General features: G+C 39.3%; 1 protein-coding gene across 14 annotated transcripts in view; it reads left to right on the plus strand.

Moving 5' to 3' along the window:
• The window catches only part of KLHL13 (kelch like family member 13), a 120,113-nt gene that overhangs the window by 9,169 nt on the left and 90,120 nt on the right, over window positions 1-20,824 (plus strand). For 4 of the 14 annotated variants that reach the window (XM_043522008.1, XM_043522012.1, XM_037908367.2 and 1 more), the window contains one exon: window positions 5,370-5,428. In XM_043522008.1, the coding sequence (XP_043377943.1) occupies window positions 5,409-5,428 (20 nt within the window). In that variant the 5' untranslated portion in view covers window positions 5,370-5,408. Of the gene's footprint in view, window positions 1-993; window positions 1,073-3,263; window positions 3,401-5,369; window positions 5,429-20,824 lie in introns of those variants that run through there. The other 10 variants (XM_037908368.2, XM_037908372.2, XM_037908369.2 and 7 more) reach the window with 6 other exon arrangements.

Consider the following 20,824-nt stretch of genomic DNA (forward strand, 5'->3'; position numbering starts at 1 on the left):
TTAGTGATTTAGGAGCACAAATCCCACTGAAAGTCAATGGGACTTAGTACTCCTAAATCACTTAACTACTTTTGAAAATTGCACCTTTTCATCTTTAGTTTGTTGCAAAATCTGCTTACTACTCTGAAGTTGTACTGTTAATTGGGAAATGTTGCTTATAGATTGGTTTCTCATGGATTCTTAAATACTTGATGAGTTGAAACTTGACATGGTTAAAGGGGCCTGATTTTTTTCAGAAAGTCCTGAGAACCTGATTTCTGAAAATCAGATCCTTTAAAGTGTCTTAAATTGGCTAGCCAAAAGTGGAAGCACCCCAATTGCTAATCATGGTCAGTGTGTGGAAATTGTCATGAAAGCTCGTTACTTTAGAAGCTATATTAGTAATAGTATCAGTGTGAAAAATGCTAATTCATGGACCAAATGGCTCTCTGGTTAGTAGTGGTGGTGGTCCGCTGTTGGAGTAACAGGGCGGAAAAATAGTTCTAGTACTGTTTCTGTAACTTGTGCCCACATACATATGTGGTGGGGGTGTTAAAGATGTCTAAGTCTCTCTCATGTATGTATATACAGGTGCGCGCACACATACATACACGCAGATTTAGTGTGATTCCCTGAAAAGCATCTCTTAGAAGTGAAGTAGTTTAGTAAAATTTAGATTTGCTTTCATAAGGTACAGTAAAAGTAGGCAACCTTTAATCCATTTAACAAAGAGCCTTCAGTTTCTACCTCAGGGCATGTGGAATAATACTTTATAAAGTAACTTAATCTCTAGCCAACTATTTTAAGAAGTTTGCTCTTGCAAGGAGTAGGCCAGGTGAAATGTTTACTTAAGCAGCCTTGTTCCTTTATTCAAGAAAGGTAACTCTACTCTATTTCCAGAAGCACAACCTAGTGTTACTTAACCACTTCAGTTATCCATTTCAGTGCTGGCTAATATACTTGAGATGTTGGACAAACCAACTTTTACCTCTTCTTTATGCTTTTGGAGTGTAGGATTGCAACAGAATGTTGATGAATGTTCCAGGGACATCTTCAGTCTTCTCTTCAATGAGTGTTAATTTTCATTATTATGGTAAGTGCGGCACTGAAAAAGCTCTGACTGGTGGATTTTGATAGGGTATTGATCCAAAAAATGTGTAGTAATCTTCGGTAACTTTCATGTCAGAAAAACTTGGGCTGCGCTATTTCTGTGTTTAGGCAACAAGCATCTAGGTTATCTTGTGGTGTCTCATGAGTCCAGTTCTTACACTGAAATATTTTTGAATAGTATTGAGATAAATCTAATTTTCACCTGTTTACAAATATATGGGGAATGTAACTCTAGATTCATGGCAAAATATAAATTGGTACACTATAAATGGAAGATAGCATTCAAATGGCTGACTGTGGTTTCTCTGTGCTTTAGAAAACTGGATCTGTGGTCCTTGAGCCTAGATTTATCAAAGCTAGGGACTTGTTCAGTTGTGCTGCCTTGAGGACAGTATTCATGCAGTTTAAATGAGCAGCCAAACTCTGGAATCTGGAGTACATACACCTTACTGCTCTTTGTAATCCTCCACTCAAGTGAGCATATCCCACATGATCAGTTTTTCTTCAGGTGGACTTGCATTGATAGGCTCTGGCCAATGCCATTATTTAAGCTTGCATATATAGTGAAACTTGTTTTTGATTACTACTGGGTTCCCTTTCTTGACCGTTACAATAACTGTTGGACTACTGTTAACCAAATAACCTTTCAGAGAATGGTCATTAATTTCAAGTCCTGTCCTTTTTTCTTGTGTAGCAGTGAACAAAAACACATTTTTAGGGCATAATACTCAGCTGTTCCTTGTCCTGAGACTTGGGGTATATCAACACTTAAGATGGTACAGCAGTGCAGCTATAATGCTCAGTGTAGACACTACCTATGTCAATGGGTGGGGTTCTCCTGTTGGTGTAGGTAATCTACCTCCCTAAGAGGTGGTAGCTAGGTTGACGGAAGAAGTCTTCTGTTGACCTAGAGTTGTCTGCACTGAGGGTTTGGTCGGTATAGCTACTTCTAACAGGGGTGTGGATTTTTCACAAAATCTAACCTGCATCTTCAGCATTGATTATTCATTTGCATTTTTCTGATTAAATTCTTCCTCCCAGCTGATTTGGCTCATAATTGTTTTCAGCTTTGTGAAATTGGCTCTTTTTCATGTATGTATATATCACCTGTCTGGACTGTATTCTGTTTGCACATTATAAATATGATCAAGTCATGATCACTTGTGTGTAAGCGACCATTAATTTTTAGTTTTGTGATGAGTTCCTTTCTATCTGTGGAAACAAGGTCCAATATAGAATTCCCCTATGTTGGCTGCAGTACTTCTTGAGTTACAAAATTGTCGTCTGTAATTTAGAAATTCTATGGCTGTTTTAGTATTAGTAGCATGAGACCTCCAGCATATGTCACTCAATTTTAAGTCACATGTAATCACGCAGCTTTTTCTGCCTAAACATCATAGATGTGTAAGGAGCCAGTCATACTGTTTCCTAGTGTGATTTATTTGGTGTCTGCTACAGATGATCAACACCATCTTTTATTTTATCTGTTAAAATATTGATCCATAAGCATTCAAGATCATTTTCTTCCGAGTTTTCAGTTACTTGGAAACAGGTAATGCCAGGGGGCCACTCCCCTACCTGTTTTGCCCATTCAGTCCTTCCCAAATAGGTTGTAACCATTGATTTTTTTTTTTAGTAGAGCTGCAAACATGGTCTGCAGATATCTGCAGATTTTTAGCATTCCAGTCATAGGAATCTCCATTTGTACCTTGATCCAAAGCTAAGCCAACCTCTGCTTCTCTCCATAATGCCTTGTCAGGCAGCTACTTTTGGGAAGCCTTAGATGTTCAGGTTTAGGAGGGTTCACTATCTCGTTCAGCCACGGATTACAAAACTGAGTCGAGGGTTTTTGCCCTGCCAGATATATTTGGAAACGGCTCTGTGTAGGCCCATAAATGCTACTGGAACAACTAGGGGAATGCATTAGGATGAATAAAGCTGTCAAGCAAAAAACTCCATTCAAATTAGATTAACCTTTCTTGTCCATTATGCAGACAGGACTTCACATCCAGGTTTGTTTTAGGGTTGTAATTGGGAGAGCGGCATTCTGTTGTGTCTTGCTTTTGGAAAGTGAATTAATGGTTTTGTTTTAGTTGTGAAGATCGATAGAATGTGATCTGTGGCAAGCAACATTTTGTGTGGTTTTTTTTTTTTAAATTTATTTATTTATTTAGTGGACGTCTCCTCTTTGACCTAGGAAACCCTGAAGTTCAGTTAAACCGATAGTATGTCCTGAGGTGCAGCAGCAGAAGCAGAGCACAATTTTGTTTGACTAGCAGCGGCAACAGAAGCGACAGCAGGCAAGTGAGAGGTGGTTAAAGGGTTTCTTTTATATGGTGCCATTTTTGGTAATGCCAGGTTCTAGGTGTTGCTTAGAACACAGTGAATTAGTAAGTAATGCTTTCACTTTATTCATCTGCATCACTTTTAATGAATGTGTCTGATTTGACCGTTTCCATTTAGCTAAGATTCTGGGTTAGCATTTATCATGACTTCTCCTCCTGAACAGAAGGGTGCCCCTTAAAGTTTTTCTAGGTGTGTTTTTTAAATTGCTGTATGCCAGGGGTGGCCAACCTGTGGCTCCTGGAGCCAAATTCGGCTCTTCAGAAGTTAACATGTGGCTCCTTGTATAGGCACCGACTCTGGGGCTGGAGCTCCAGGCGCCAACTTTCCAGTGTGCTGGGGGGTGCTCACTGCTCAACCCCTGGCCCTGCCACAGACCTCGCACCCACTCCACCCCTTTCCGCCCCCTTCCCTGAGCCTGCAGTGCCCTTGCTCCTCCGCCCTCCCCACAGAGCCTCCTGCACACCACGAAACAGCTGATTGGGAGGGACAGGGAGGCGCTGATTGGCAGGGCTGCTAGTGGGTGGGAGGTGCTGGGAGCAGGGTGGGGAGCTGATGGGGGGTGCTGCTGACTTATTACTATGGTTCTTTGGTAATGTACACTAGTAAATTCTGGCTCCTTCTCAGGCTCAGGTTGGTCACCCCTGGTATAGGCCCTTATTTGCATGGTGGTATTGATATAGAGAGCTTTATTTGTTGCCTGAGGGATTTGCAGAAATTCCTAAATTTATCTTTTTTTTTTTCTTTTTTTTTTTTTTTTTGTAGGACTGACTTATGAGCTTTGTGGTGTATTTAAAACAATATGCCATTTTATAAACTTTTTATGTGAAATTATTTTCCACTTCCTGCACAGGAATAATACAACTCATTTAACACCTATAAATGCAAACGAGAGAACAACCTGTTCAAAAAGTGTTTTAGGACTATAAAGCTCAGTGTACCATCTTTCATAAAAGTAACCAATATAAAGTCCATACAGTAGCTAATATTTGTTGCGATTTCTTTCTTCATAACGCAAAATAGGAAGTTCAGAACTAAAAATAAGAGTAGTTCAACGGTATTACATACTTTGCAGCATGAGTTAGTTCTGTGTTAGTTGCAAATTAAAATAGTGTGCTTTACTAAGTAAAATTGCAGCAGTGTGCCCTTTAGCAAAATCTGTAAATTTAAATTGAGTTATGATTGAACACTAGAATCAATCTCTAATTATTGTAAAGGTATTTTAAGATTAAACCTTTGAGAATGAAGAATGGGGGGATGGCACTGTAAATATGTGGTAAATGATTGTGGTACATTTAAAAAATATGGCTCAAAAAAATTGAGGCCACCTTTTAATGTGCATATTTTAACACACACTGGTAATTTATGCTGGTTCTCTCCTTCACTCCTAAAATAGAGTCACAGCTTCCGTTTTAGTAAACTGTTCATGGGATAGACAGACAGGGTCAGGCACAGCTAGGTTAAACCATGAGATTAATTTGAGAAATCTAGGGCCTGTAGTTTTTCTGCTCACTTGGTTAGTTTTCATAATTCATTCTCATTCCCACAGCAGGAGCAGTAGTCATAGGTGTTGGAAGTAGGGGTGCTAGGGCTGTGGCAGCACTCTCTGGCTTGAAGTGGTTTCTATCCTGTACAGGGTTTACAGTTTGGTTCAGTGGCCCTCAGCACCGCCTCCTATACAAATTGTTCCAGCACCCCAGCAATAGTAATGTAATATTTGCCTACAGAAAAGCATTTTTTGGTTTCTCTTTCATTCTTTTATCCCTTAGTGTCAGTGGGAACAGTTGGTGGAACAAGGAAGGAGAGAATCAGTTGTGTGTGAATGATTTGGACAGATCTTGCCCTGCTTTGCTAAAATATTTAGGATCTGGGAATCTACACTCTTTCTTATGTCAGTCTTACTTTCTGCTCCACGTTTTTTTTGTGTTCAACTGCAGGTGCATGAACAGCACAGGAGATAATTTTGCTTCTGAGGGATGATGTGGAGAGACACTTTGTGAGTAATTTTGTGTGTTTAAAAACAAAACTTTACTGTGTAGGAACAGAAATGAAATTGAATGTGAATTTATTTTCCTTATTCCATGTTTCATTAAATATGCTTCAAGTCCTCATTAAGCTCAGAAAAAACATGAATTTGGGGTGCATCCTTTGAAAAACAAACAATTTAAGGTGAAGTTTGGATGGTGTCTTAAAGTTGTAGAACTAAAAAATAGATTCTCTCTACTGTTTCATACACAGCCATTGATGGCAGCAACCTTTCTATGGTGACTGATGAACTTTAGTGTTAACCATGCAACATAATTTGCTTTATAGATATGAATAATATATAACCTGTGAAGCTTGTTCTGTGGATGATCTTTGGCAGGATTAACAGGATACTTTTAAGAGTCCCTTCAAATAATCATCAGTGGCAGTGCTCCATGGTAGAAGGGTTGAATTCGCCACCTAAGGATGAGCTTTCTTCACTTTTGCTAATAGGTCCATGTGAATTTACGAATTAAATCTCCCTAATTCTTGTTGAGGACTGACTTGTACAATACAAAGCTGGTAGAGTAAAGTTCTAGAATACCATTCATTCTGAAAACCAGCTTTTCACCCGCCCCCTGAAATGCAGCAGCAGTATGACAGGACACAGACACTACACCACAGTTCAGCACAGGAAGTGAAGCAAAACTGCCAAAGTCTTTTCACCTCTTAGGCAAAAGGAACTAGCCATAAATTTAGCTCCAGTGCTTTGCTCACTTTTCTAAAACATTTATTCTTGTGAAAATTTGATTAATCTTTAATTACCTCATGTGTTCAAAGCCTTGGTCTGGTGCCTTATTTGACACAGTAACTCTCTCTCAGGATGCTACTTCCTAATGCCACAGTGGAATACTGAGTCATTAAGCAGCTCTTTCCTTCGAACCAACAATTTCTGCTCGAGGCTCTTAGTAGTAATATTACTGTAGCCTAGAGTAACAACTTAAAGCTGTATTGTCACGTTACGCTCGGGCTTTGTAGTAAAAGTAGTATAAATTTGCTTAATTTTACTTTCAAATAGTACCCAGCAGCAGTACTATAAATTTGCTTAATTTTACTTTCAAATAGTATAAACCTATTGTGTTCCTTAAGGTGGCTTCTGAATATTCCCACTTGGGATGTGAGTTAATCTCTTTCTTTCTCTCTCCCCCCAACCCCCACTGTGGTGTGGGAAAACGCTGTTGAGTTCTGGGAACGTTCTAGAAAAGCAGTGCCTGTTGAGACTGCTTGAGTGCCCCTTCATGGCACTAAGCATCTGGAGCTGAAGTAATGAGGCCTTGTTAACCCCTGTCACCTCAGTTCCTTCCTTTTTCACGGACTAAGTGCAGTCACAGGAGCCTGAACTTCACACTCAGAATTTTACTTTTATCAAAAATTCTCTTGTTATAATTATTCTAAACTTGTATAGCGATTACTGACCCAGTTTTTAATTCGTTTGGATCCCATTTCATGTGATTTTTGAATTCCCATACTGGTTCTGCCTTTTCTTCTAGAATCCAGACTTAAGATTAAAAATAGACTTAAGCAGTGTATTTTGTGCCAAAGTGTTATGGGTCAAGATGCATGAGGGTAAAATAAATGTGGGGCAACTGTGGGTTGGGCTGATTAGACCTGGGAGGTGGGAGCCAGCATATCGGAGCTGTTTTTCCCAATTCTGCTACTGACTTACCAGGTAACCTTGAGTTTAATCTCCGTTGCACTATCTTTGTAAAATAGTGGTGCTGCTTATGTGGTTTTACAAAGTGCTTGATCTGTGAAAGTGAATGTTATCTGAGTATTAGTATTACCATTATTTTATTTTGAGAAAATAAAGTTTTTGGTAATATCTAAATTGCGGAAAGCTGGAGACCTCAAAATATTTAGCAGGCAAAAGCTTCAAAGACTGACTGAATGTCTGAAGAAATAAAAATGGGTTTATAAATGAATATGTTCACTCTGCAACGTGTACTTGCTACAGTTTGGAATCAATTTTTAAAAAAATATACAGCTGAAAAATAAAAATCTCGTGGTGATAAATGTCCTCATTCAGCAGTCTTATTCAGTTCTTAAATTCACAGCCTTTTTTAATGCTAGATCAAGAGTGAACTAGATGGATGGTGTTGAACCTAAAGTTGTGCAAAGAAGACATTTGACATTAAAAATGCATTAAATTGCATTCTGTTCTTATGGCTCTGGTTCACTCATTGAGCTTGACATCTGAATTAGGGTTCCTCATTCTCCTCCTTAATATCTGCCCATGTCTAATTAGGAGACTCATTTGTGCAATACTATTGGAAGCTTTACTTCAGCTGTGGCTAACAGTAATCAGTAGATAAGGGAGTTTGACAGGTTGGACAGTAAAACTCATAAGCTTGTGTTTCTCACAACAGAAGTTGGTCCAATAAAAGATATTATCTCATACTCCTTGTCTCTCCAATATCTCTCTAATTATGCTATGCATAATATAAGCTATTCAATTTGATGACTGGAACAATCAGATCCTTTGGCTGTTCCTAATATTAGTAACTACCTAAAGAAGAAAAAGTGGGTTTTTTACCCATGAAAGCTTATGCCCAAATAAATCTTAGTCTTTAAGGTGCCACTGGACTCCTTGTTGCTTTTACCTAAAGATGTATTCTCTTAAAGTAAATTACAGCACCTGGCTCATCAATATTGGTTTGTCTGGCACTCTGGGGAATAAGATAATCCAACTCTGTTACCTTGAACTAGCAGAGATGATGGTTTTTTTTTTTTTTTTTTTTTTTTTTCTTTTAGCCTTTTACCATTTCTGTGGTTTTGCTGCAGTGTATTTTTTCTAAAAGGGACTATTCAGTTAATCATGTCTTTGTCAGTGGGATCCATTTTAGTGTGGTCTTTGCCTAATATACCTTTATAATTACTTCATCAGATGAAACTACATTCATAAGCATATAGCTGTTGACTTAGATTCATAGATATTAAGGTCAGAAGGGACCATCATGATCATCTAGTCCGACCTCCTGCACAATGCAGGCCACAGAATCTCACCCACCCACTCCTGTGATAAACCTCTCACTGATGTCTGAGCTATTGAAGTCCTCAAATCATGGCTTAAAGACTTCAGGGTGCAGAGAATCCTCCAGCAAGTGACCCGTGGATTCTCTTGCTATAGCTCTTTGACTGATCTAAGCCTATGGTGGGTGAAAAGCAAAGACTCTCTGCAGAGCATTTAAGATGTATGTGTATGTAAGTACCTCATATTCTGTAGCATATTTCCTGTTAAATTTTTTAAAAACATTGTTTCAAATTTATTAGCAGCAAGGCCAACAAAAAAAAATCTGCGGGAAAATATTGAGTTTAAGATTTTTATACATCTTGCCACATAAACTTGCTCTACTTTACGAATCAAAAATGTGTAATATTGCTGACAAAAGAATTCATTAATAAGTCATAAGGATCATACTTAATTTTATAAATACACACATGCTCTCAGGGAGATTACATCAAATGAAGACAGACAACTAAATATTGACAAATTTTATAAGTACTTGCATACAAATACAAAAAGTTTACATACTAAGGTGGGTGAACTTGAGTGCCTGGTATTAAATGAGAATATTGATATAATAGGCACCACAGAAACTTGGTGGAATGATGATAATCGGTGGAACATGATAATACCAGGGTACAAAATGTGTAGTAGTGACCGAGTAGGTTACACTGATCAGGAAGTGCCACTATATGTGACAGAGCGTAGAGTCAAATACAGTAAAAATCTTAACTGGATAAAGCAGTACCATAGAGAGACTATGGACAGAAATTCCAATAATAAGAGTATAGGAGTACGACTGTACTACTGACCACCTGACCAGGGTGGTGGTAGTGATCGTGAAATGCTTGGAGCATAGAGAAGATACAAAACCAGAAAACCCAGTAACAGGGGATTTCAGCTATCTCCATTTTGACTGAGTACATGTCACGTCAGGCTGGGATGCAGAAATAAATTTTCTAGGCACCATTAATGACCGCTTCTTAGAAAAGCTAGTCCTGGAACCCACAAGGTGAGAGGCACTTCTTAATTTAGGGGGGGAAATGCTGAAGAAACCCCCCAAAGTAGCATTTAAATTAAAAAGGGGAACTGTACAATGAGGAAGCTAGTTCAACAGAAAATAAAATAAACAGTCACAGGAGTGAAATGCCTGCAAGCTGCATGGAAACTTTTAAAAAAACATCATTAGAGGCTCAAACAATATGTATTACTCCCCTTCCTCCGACCAAAAATATGCCACCATGACTAACCTGAGTAGAAGAAGCTATTAGAGTCAAAAGGCATCCTTTTAAAAATTGGAAGACAAATCCTTTTGAGGAAAATAGAAAGGAGTATAAATTCTGGCCAGTCAGGTATAATTAGGAAGGCCAAAAAGAATTGAAGAGCAACTAGCAAAAGAGACAAAGTAACAGCCAATTTTAAGTACCTCAGAAGCAGAAAGTCTGCCAAAGAATCAGGGCAGCCACTGGAAGATCAAGGTGCTAAAGGAGCACTCAGAGAAGACAAGGCTGTTACGGAGAAGGTAAATGTATTTTTTTGCATCGGCCTTCACTGCAGAGGATGTGAGGGAGATTCCTGAGCCATTCTTTTTAGGTGACAAATTTGAGGAACTCTCCTCTATTGACATCTCAATCTCGGAGGCTTTGTAACAAATTGATAAGTTACACAGTAGTAAGTCCCCAGGACCAGATGGTATTTACTCAAGAGTTCTGGAGGAACTCATATGAAATTGCAGAACTACTAACTGTGGTATGCATCCTATTCCTTAAATCAGCCTCTCTGGTAGATAATTGGCAGATAGCCCCTGTAATGCTGAGTTTAAAAAAAAAAAAAAAAAAAGCACAGCTGCAGAGATGATCCTGGCAATTACATAGCCATTAGTCTGACTTCAGTATTAGGTAAATTAGTTAAAACTATAGTGTAAAAAAAGCCAGAATGATCAGACACAGAGATGAACATGATCTGTTGGGGAAGAGTCAACAAGACTTTTGTAAAGGGAAAGCACGCTTCACCAATATCAGAATTCTTTGAGGGGGTCAACAAACGTGAGCCAAGGTGATCCAGTGGATATTAGTGTACTTGGACTTTCAGAAAGCCTTTGACAGGCTTTTATCCCAAAAGGCTTTTTAGCAGTCATAGGATAAGGGGGCAGGTCCTCCTATGGATCAGTAATTGGTTAAAAGACAGGAAACAAAGGGTAGGAATAAATGGTCTGTTTTCAGAATGGAGAGAGGTAAATAGTGAGGCCTCCAAGGATGTGTATTGGGACTAGAAAAAGGAGTAAACAGTGAAGTGGCAAAGTTTGCAGATATACAAAATTACTTAAGGGAGCTAAATCCAAAGCTTACTGTGAAGAGCTACAAAAGAATCTCTCAAAACTGGGTGACTGGGCACCAAAATGGCAGATGAAATTCAGTGTTGATAAATGAAAAGTAATGCACATTGGAAAACATAATCCCAAATATACATATAAAATGATGGGGTCTAAATTAGCAGTTACCACTCAAGAACGAGATCTTGGAGTCATTGGGGATAGTTCTCTTAAAAACATCCACTCAATGTGCAGCAGCAGTCAAAAAAGGTGAACAGAATGTTGGAAATCACTAAGAAAGGGACAGCTAATAAGACAGAAAATATCATATTGCCTCTATATAAATCCATGGTACACCCACATCTTGAATACTGCATGCAGATGTGGTCGCCTAATCTCAAAAAATATATATTGGAATTAGAAAAGGTTCAGAAAAGGGCAAGAAAAATTATTTGGGGTATGGAAAGGCTGCTATGTGAGGAGAGATTAATAAGACTGGGACTTTTCAGCTTGGAAAAGAGATGACTAAGGGGGGATATAATAGAGGTCTATAAAATCATGACTGGTGTGGAGAAAGGAAGTGTTGTTTACTCCTTCTCATAATACAAGAACTAGGTGTCACCAAATGAAATTAACAGGCAGCAGGTTTAAAATGAACAATAGGAAGTATTTCTTCACACAATGCACAGTCAACCTGTGGAAGTCCTTGCCCAAGGATGTTGTGAAAGCCAAGACTATACCAGGGTTCAAAAAAGAACTAGATAAATTCATGGAGAATAGGTCTGTCAGTAGGAGGCTATTAGCCAAGATGGGCGGGGATGGTGTCCCTAGCCTCTGTTTGCCAGAATTTGGGAATGGGTGACGGGATGGATCACTTGGTGATTACCTGTTCTGTTCATTCCCGCTGGGGCACCTGGCATTGGCCACTGTCAGAGGACAGGATACTGGGCTAGATGTACCTTTGGTCTGACCCAGTATGACTGTCCTTATGTTCAAAGAGTTACAAAGGGATCTCAGAAAACTGGGTGACGGCAACAAAATGGCAGATGAAATTCAATTTTGTTAAATGCGAAGTAATGCACATTGGAAAACATAATCCCAACTACATGCAAAATGATGGGATCTAAATTAGTTGTTATCACCCAGAAAGAGATCTTGGAGGATTTGTGGATATTTTTCTAAAACCATCCACTTAATGGGCAGTGGCAGTCAATAAAGCTAACAATGTTAAGAACCATTGGGAAAGGGACCAGTAATAAGACAAACTATCATGGCCCTATATAAATCCATAGTATGCTCCCACCTTGAAAGTGGGTGCATTTCTGGTCACCCCGTATCAAAAAAGATATATGGGAAATGGAAAAAGTACAGAGAAGGGCAACAATTACTAAGGGTGTGGAATGGGTTCCATGTGAAGAGTGTTTAAAAAGACTCTTCAACTTAGAAGAGAGACAACTAAGGGGGATGTGATAGAGATCTAGAAAAACATGAATGATGGGGAGAAAGTGAATGGGGAAGTGTTGTTTACTCCTCATAACATAAGGACTAGGGGTCACTCAATTACATTACTAGGCAGCAGATTTAAAACAGACTGAAGGAAGTACTACGTCACACAATGCACAGTCAACCTGTTGAACTTGTTTCCAGGGGATGCTGTGAAGGCCAAACATATCTAATTTTTTTTTTTTTTGAATTGATTTAAGTTCATGGAGAGAAGGTCGATCACTGGCTATTAGCTAAGATGGTCAGGGACGCAACACCGTTCTTGGAGTCCCTAAATTGCCAGTTGCCAGAAGCTGGGACTGAATGGATCACTTGATAATTAACCTGTTCCGTTCATTCCCTCCAAAGCATCTGGCTCTGGTCACTGTCAGAAGACAGGCTATGGGGCTAGATGGACCATTGGTCTGACTCAGAATGGCTGTTCTCATGTTCTTACACCACCACACCCAATTGAAAAGTTCATCATACAGTAAAGACTCTGCCTTTTATTACTGCATGGTCCAAGAAGTAGGAGTCCAGGGTTTGTCCCTGCCAGGCAACATATGCAGTAGCTTATAGCAGTAGATATTTCAATACCATTTCCCCCTATTATAGAAGGGTAGGTGCCAGGTTGCAAATTTGAAAATTGCCAAGGAGGAAAGGGAGAGGTAAAATGGGATAGGAAAAACACCCATCAGGGATGGTCTAGATCAGTGGCTATGAAACTTTTTACCTGCAGAGGACCCCTTCGGCACCTGATTAAATTTCTCAAACCCCTTTCATTCAATATTTATAAACTTTAATGTTTTTCTTCTATTAGTTAGGTTACTTTATTATTTAAAAAAATATAGTTAAAATAAGACTCTCGAACCAAAAGAAAAATGTAGTGCAAAATCATGTCCTGCAAGTGGTAAGTTACAGATTACCATTCTGGTGTGCCCTACTGCAGTACTCCAAACCTCCGCATAACCGTATGAAAACATCCGCTCAGTATGGAGCGGTTGTCGTCAAAGCTAACAGTGTTAGGAAGCGTTAGGAAAGGGATAGATAATAGAGTAAATATCACAATGCCACTGTATAGGGTGCAGCCACACCTTGAATATGTGTGCAGTTCTGGTCAGCCCATCCCCCCCAAAAATATATAAGAAATGGAAAAGGTACAGAGAAGGGCAACAAAATTAATTAAGGGAATGAAACGACTTCTGTATGAGGAGAGATTAAAAGGGCTGGGTGTTTTCATCTTAGAAAATAGACGACTAATGGGGGCTGTGATAGAGGTCTTATAAAATCATGAATAGGGAAGTGTTATTTATCCCTTCACATGACACAACAACCAGGGGTCTCAAAGAAATGAATAGGCAGCAGGTATTAAATAAACATGAGGAAGTGCTGCTTCATATAATGCACAGCGAACCTGTGGCACTCATTGCCAGGGGATGTTGTCAAGGCCAAAAATATAATGGGATTCAAAAAAGAACTAGATAAGTTCATGAAGGATAGGTCCATCAATGGGTATTAACCAAGATGGTCAGGGATGCAACCCTGTTCTATGGGTATACCTAGCCTCTGACTCCCAGAAGCTGGGACTGGATGACAAGGGATGGATAATTGTCCTGTTCATTCCCTCTGAAACATTTGGCGCTGTCCACTGTTGGAAGACAGGATACCGGGCTAGACGGACCATTGGTCTGACCCAGTATGTCTGTTCTTATGTTCATGGTGGACCCCTGGGAGTCTGGGTACCTCACTTTGGGAACCACTAGTTTAGGTATACTTAATCTTGTTCCAGCAGAGGGTGGAAGGGCTAGATAACCTCTCAGGTCTCCTCCAGCTCCACATTTGTATGATTTTATGACAACTCAAAGTTTTGTGGCCCAAACAAGGATGACAGAAAAATTGGGGGGCAAAGAAGCTAGGAAAGGGTAAGTTTGTCAGGGATTAATATGGGGTTATGGGTAAATATAAATTCAACTTTAAACCTTTAGAAGCAAGGCCCATATATGTCTTCCAATGTGTTTCTAGAGGGCCTAGTGCAGCCGTCCCCACTTTTGATTTGGGCCTCTTGGCAATACTGCTCATAAGGGAAAGCATTACTTAATAAAACCCTTCCTCCGCCCACCCCTTACATCTGCATAAAGTGAATCCGTCTGGTTTGCCTTGGTTTAAAAGGTTAGTAGAATAATGGTCCCAAAAATACTGTCAAGATAATCTCTCCATTTAAAGGGGGATGTTTCGTGACTGCTAGTTTTCTGCACTGCCAGTTGAAAACGCTAGTATATTCGGAAAGCAATCTATGCAGTAAAACTGAGTTTAAACTTCACTTCGTACATAAGTACCTGATTTTTTAGCAAGCAATGAGGTATTTTTAAAAAAGTAGATAAAATCAGGTGTCGAGTATTTCCCACTGGCCCTGATTATATGCTTGAAGCTTATTGATTTATCTGAGTGAAATAGCGCAGTCTGAAACAAAAGTTCCATTCTACTTTTTGTATGGAGTCTGTCTACAGCTCAGTACTTAGTTGCTGTGTCAATAAGCAGGCAGTTTTCATTTTAAATGTCTATTTTGCATAAATCTTCGTTTAAAATTTGTCCAGAGGAGCAGAATTATTTGGTTTGTCTGATGTTTCTTGTTGCCAGACTGTGGCTGTTGTAGAGTTCAAGTTATGCAGTCTGATTCTCAGACATGGATTGACTTGAAAGCCAAGATCCTTTAGGGTACAGACGCCTACGTACTTAGACAATGAAATAATCCAATTTTTAGCTCGGCAGCCCAGGAGCATGTTGTGTTAAACCAAATGCAAATACTGCATAGCAGCTGGATTTGTCAAGAGCAATTTCAAGCTTTTAGTATTCCATGGCAGCACAAAGTGGGTATTGTTTTTTATTTATTAAACAGTTTTTGAGGCTTATTTTGTTATATGTAAGATGTCTTATTTTGTTAAATATAAGACTGCTACGTCTACCATGAAATAAAGATTTTTGGGTTACGGAATGTTCATGATACTGTACTGGATGATTTCAAGGCATACAATGAGGAGAGGGGCAGGCAACAAGGGTTACAAAGGTCTGTTATTCACATTGCTGTCTTTTGTTTTCAGTGTCAACTCTTGTCCTTGGTATTAATAATTCAACTTTGAACTACTTAATGAATCGGATGCTTAAATTTGCTTTAACAAAAATGTCTCGCTGTAAAAGCTAGCTTTTAGTGTAATGGCTTATGTAAAACTTTATTTAAAACTATACGTACCATCTAAAAAACGGTTTTAGATAACATAGTTCAGTTCAATGGACTACTCTAGTAGAGTAAAACAAAATTTTAGGTGTTTATTTCCTGAAATATCACTTGTGATCAACAGAATATCTGTTAAGCGTTATATGTTAAGAGGAAATGTGAATTGACCGTACATATGTTGAATGCACTTTAGTGTGGACTGTGAGGTCTGTTGATGATTTTTAGTGAACACCAGACGCTTCCTTAAATTGTAGATCTTGGCTTATCACAGCACAGATGTAAGTGCTCTGCAGTGTTCTGAATCTTGAGGAGAGAAATCCTGAGAAAACGGTTTCAAAAAATCGTATCTCTTAATTTCACACACTCCTCTTACTGAAGGAGAAAGTGGTAGTGAAAAACCTCCAAAGATTATAGCTGCTGGTAAAATTGTTCTGAAAATGTTGCTTCTCGTGTCTCCATAGTAGTCCTTGATAAGTGACCTGACACAGTAAGTATCATAATACAATGTAGGATTTACATTTGACTTGAGAACATATACCCTCTGTAAGAGAGAAGTGTCTAAATCTTTATATACTACTATCATGCTGTCGGAGTGCTCAGCCATCAACTTACAGCTCTTGTCATGTTTTCAATTATTTGTACAGGGTTTTGGAAATATAAAGTGCTGCATTAATAGTTACCAATTGCCCGCGTTTGTGATTCTTGCCTGTGATATGTTAACATGGCTTTCCTGGTTCTGATATAAGAATGAGAAGCTAAAAACAATCTTTTTTTGTAAAAGTACTTTGGCTTTACTCTATTTCTAATTTTTAAATCACTGTTACTAATTAAATGACCATTGTAATTGAAGAAGAAAGAGACTTTGAGTTCATCTACTTTTTTTAAAGGCAGGCTATATAGCAGCTTGAAAAATCTACTAGCTCTGGGCAAGTGGGACTCTTGAATCTTCAAACTCTGCAGAATCAAACCTTTCATTAAAAAAAAAAAATCTAGCCCTTAAATATGAAAAGTGGACTCCAATGCAGCTCAGTATTCTTCAACCTGCAGGGAGCCCCATTGTTCAGTTATTACAGTAGTGTTTGGAGATTTCAGCTGCTGTTTATGATCCCACTCTCATGGGCATTGTGCAAACAAAATGAAAAGACGGTTTCTGCCTCCAGGAGTTTACAACCAAGTATAAGATAAGAGAGAACAGGTGGAGGTGGGGGAGGAGGCCATTATAACTATAATAAGCAACGATAACAGCACACCAGCTGCCAATCCGTTATTAAGTGTCTTGTAAGCAGGCACCACAGCCTAGGTGACTTATGGTGGGATGTGAAGAAGAATAATGTAATGCATTTATGGATTTTTAAAGGGAGCTCCTCCCATATATAAGGGGTTGTATGGGCGAAAGCATGACAATGCTTGTTGGACAGTTTGACTAATGGAAAATAGAGGCTGACATCACTGGTGTGGCAGAAGAGGGCGTAGATGACTCCATACCATGTAAAAAATAGGGCAGAGCTAAGCCCTAAGGGCCTAAATACAGAATACAAATAGTTCATTCTTCATGTGGTGGAAGAGGAGGCGCCAGTGGAGGGATACACAGAATGAGGGTTATAGTGCATGAGATGACAATCCAGGAAAATGTTTGCACCAGTGTTTAAATGAATTTAAGGGCAGAGCAGCAATGTGGCATTTGTCCAGACCAGAAAGGAGTTTTCAGTAGTCAACTGAAATAGATCAAATTTAGCTATGTGGAAGTCAAAGAAACATGGCTTTTAGAGATGTTTTTAGGGTTGCCAACTTTCTAATTTCTGAAAACTGGAACCCCGTGCCACTTCTTCCCCCAGCACTCCACCCCGGCTTGCTCCTCTCCCCTCAAGGCCCTGCACTCTGCCCTCTCCTTCCTGGTCATTGCTCTCCCCTCTTCTCCTTCCTCATTGCTCAAGAGAGTATGTGACTTAAAAAATGCAAGTTATTTATGATCCCAGCATGGCTTATGTGAAAGTCACAATTATTTTTCAGTGACACATGAAGAATTTGGCATTCGCCAAAACTCAAGAATACCTTAGAGTTGAGAATTAGATACAGAGTTGACATAAGTTTATTTATCTGATTTATCTCATGGTAGCTAAGACACTGATCTTTGAGACTAACTCCTAACATGTAAGGATGGTGGAGAAAATATTCACAGTTCCTTTTGAATACTTTATGGTAAAAAAAGGACTTTGGTGTATTGTTGGCCTCCATTTGAATGGAAGTAGCAATCTCCTGAGTGCTAGCTGAAATTTTTCTTACAGCCCTAAGGGTATGCCTGCATAGAAGTCCTGGTATGTAGACCTATCCAAATTAGCTGTATCTAGCTAGCTGGGTACCACAATGTGGACTTCAACTCGGGCTGTACAAGTGTGCCTGGACCCCTGGATAATTACATAAGGTAGACGTCTACAGTGCATATTATTGGCAGTGTATAGGGTACATGTAGCTATGTGTTACATTGAAAAGCAAGTTGTGTCCACACCGCGGGGTATAACTACACACATGAATGAAAGGCTTCAGCAGTGAGTAGCTGCTGGAGCCTTTCTTCTGCTAGAGCCTTTCCCTGCATTGGGGAAGGACTGTGGCAGCAGGACACTACACTGCTAAAAATCGCTGTGTGGACAGAGGAGACCTTGCTTGTGCTTGTAGAGAGATGTGTAGGGCACATGACCACAGGGTTCAGGCATGTCTTTACTTGCCTAAACAATGCCTCATTGTGATGGGTTGGATCACAGAAACCCCCTTGAGAACTGCCAACTGGTGTGCCGAGACTACTTCTGCCCCTGCTTTTGCGCCCCGGCAACTTGGGACTTCAGTGCCCTGCCTGGTTTGAGCCAGACCCGCTAGCCTGCTGCAAACCCAGACCTAGGTCTGAACCACATCCCCTAACAGCTGTAGGCTTAATTGAAAGCAGCTTAAGAAGTGTTCCTGTCTTTAACACTCAGATGCCCAACTCCCAGTGGGGTCCAAACCCCAAATAAATCTTGTTTATTTTGTGTAAAGCTTATACAGGGTAAACTCATAAACTGTTGGCCCTCTATAACACTGATAGAGAGGTATGCACAGGGTTAATTAAGTAAAAAGTGATTTTATTACTTACAGAAAGTAGGTTTTAAGTGGTTCCAAGTAATAGCAGACAGAACAAAATGAATTACCAAGTAAAATAAAATAAAACATGCAAGTCTATGCCTAATACAGTAAGAAAACTGAATACAAATAAAACCTTATCCTCAGAGGAGTTCCAGTAAGCTTCCTTTTACAGACTACTCTCCTTCTAGTCTGGGTTCAGCAATCACTCACACCCCCTGTAGTTGCTGTCCTTTGTTCCAGTTTCTTTCAGGTATCCTTGGGAGTGGAGAGACTATCTCTTGAGCCAGCTGAAGACAAAACGGAGGGGTCTCCCATGGCCTTAAATAGACTTTCTCTTGTGGGTGGAAACCCCTCTCTTCCCCTGTGTAGAATTCCAGCTACCAGATGGAGTTTTAGAGTCACATGGGCAAGTCACATGACTCAGAACTTACAGGTAACAGCCATGGTTCACATGCTATCTTGAACGTCTGCATGTAGACTTCTTATGTGGATTGGAGCCTTACAAGATCCATTGTCCATTAAGTGCTTCTTGATTGGGCACTTAATTTGCGCATTCCTTTCTCAAGAAGCTGATGAAATGCTTTATTAAGGCTACTTAAAAATCAAGCAAGTAAACAGCCAATATTCATAACTTCGAATACAAAAATGATACTTGCATACAAATAGGATGAATAGATTCAGTAGATCATAACCTTTACAGAGATGTGTTACATGGCATATGTAGCCTAAAACATATTCCAGTTATGTCATATACACTCATAAGCATATTTCCATTAGGCTTTATGGAGTGCACTGTCACGCTCACCATCTACACTGCTATTTGTACCTGTGCTAGGGGGACATGCTTTGTATGTAGTCTGCGTGCTGCCGTAAGAGGCTTGCAGTATAGACGTGTAGGCAGCTAGGTTGTGCTGAAGCCCTGGATTACAGCTAGGTGGGATATGTGTACATGAGCTACAGTCGCATCACGAGATGCAGACATACCCTAAGAGTCGGGGAGGGGGAGAAATTAATGCTCTTGTAGTAGTAATCACAGAATTGTCACATCAAGAATTCAGAATAAAGCCTGAACTAATCCCTCCCTCCCCTGCCACCTGGGATTCTCTCATCTCTGCAGCATTTAAGTGTTACCACAAGTTATATCACTTTAATAAATTGAGCTAACTGGTATTTAAACCTTTCCAAAAATTGAGTTTTTTGCCTCTTGCCAGTAGGGAATTTCACCCAGTTAGCCTTGCACATTAGTAAACATTGATTATTGGTTTAAAGACACAGATTTTTGCCCTATTTATTAGGTCACTTAAATTTTGAGGCATCATTTATTCAATCTAGAGAGTATAAACCATGTTTAATGTTTCACTTACAACATTTTCAACAGAATGCAAAGTGTTTCACAAGCATACATTGAAATATCAGTTTCTCTGTGAAGTATATAAGCATCCGGATTAAATTTACAACTTGGGTGTTAGTAAAAGTCAACCATTTATTTAGTTACCTAATTTTCAGAGGTTCTGAGTGTCCAGAATTGCCACTGAAGTTGCAGGGAGGTGACTTTAGGCGCTGACAACCTCTGAACATTTTTGGTGTTTTACACAATTGCCTGATGTTGGGCACTCAAGTTTAAAACAAATTTGGCCTATAAACATTTAATATAGGAAAACTGGGAGTACGTTGCTGAAGGCCACACAGTGACTCAATGATAGAGGCAGTTGCAGACCAACTGAGTTGACTTTTAGTCTCCTGCTGTAACCAGTACTATTATTCCTCTGTGGTAAATTGTATTAGGGCTTACTTAGAAAGAAGTTGGTTGTTGGAAAAGTGGCAAAACTAGGTATCTCCATCAATGTTTGGAGGCTTTTTGGCCAGCTGAATTACTTACCTAATGGTATCACATGCATGATTAAATGTAAATTCTGCTGGTTGTTGCAAGAGAGCTAGATACATTTGGGAGGAGAGTGAAGAAAGGCTTTCATTCTGCTGTTTTTACTCATAGCTTGTAGGTTTAAAATGTTATGAATTGAATACTAAAAATCAAAAAATTTACACACTAAAATTTTTATTTCCTCTATCCTTAAACCATACAATATCCTGGACCACATGAATTGGTCTAAAAAAAAAAATCCAGTCAACCTTTAATTAGCTGCCAGTTTACTGGCAAATATTTTTTTTTCTAATTTCTGGTCTTCTGCCGTACAGTTGTGCATGCAGTATTTCAAGTTAGTAT

Source organism: Chelonia mydas, chromosome 9 (assembly GCF_015237465.2).
Source record: "Chelonia mydas isolate rCheMyd1 chromosome 9, rCheMyd1.pri.v2, whole genome shotgun sequence".
Classification (NCBI taxonomy): Eukaryota; Metazoa; Chordata; order Testudines; family Cheloniidae; genus Chelonia; species Chelonia mydas.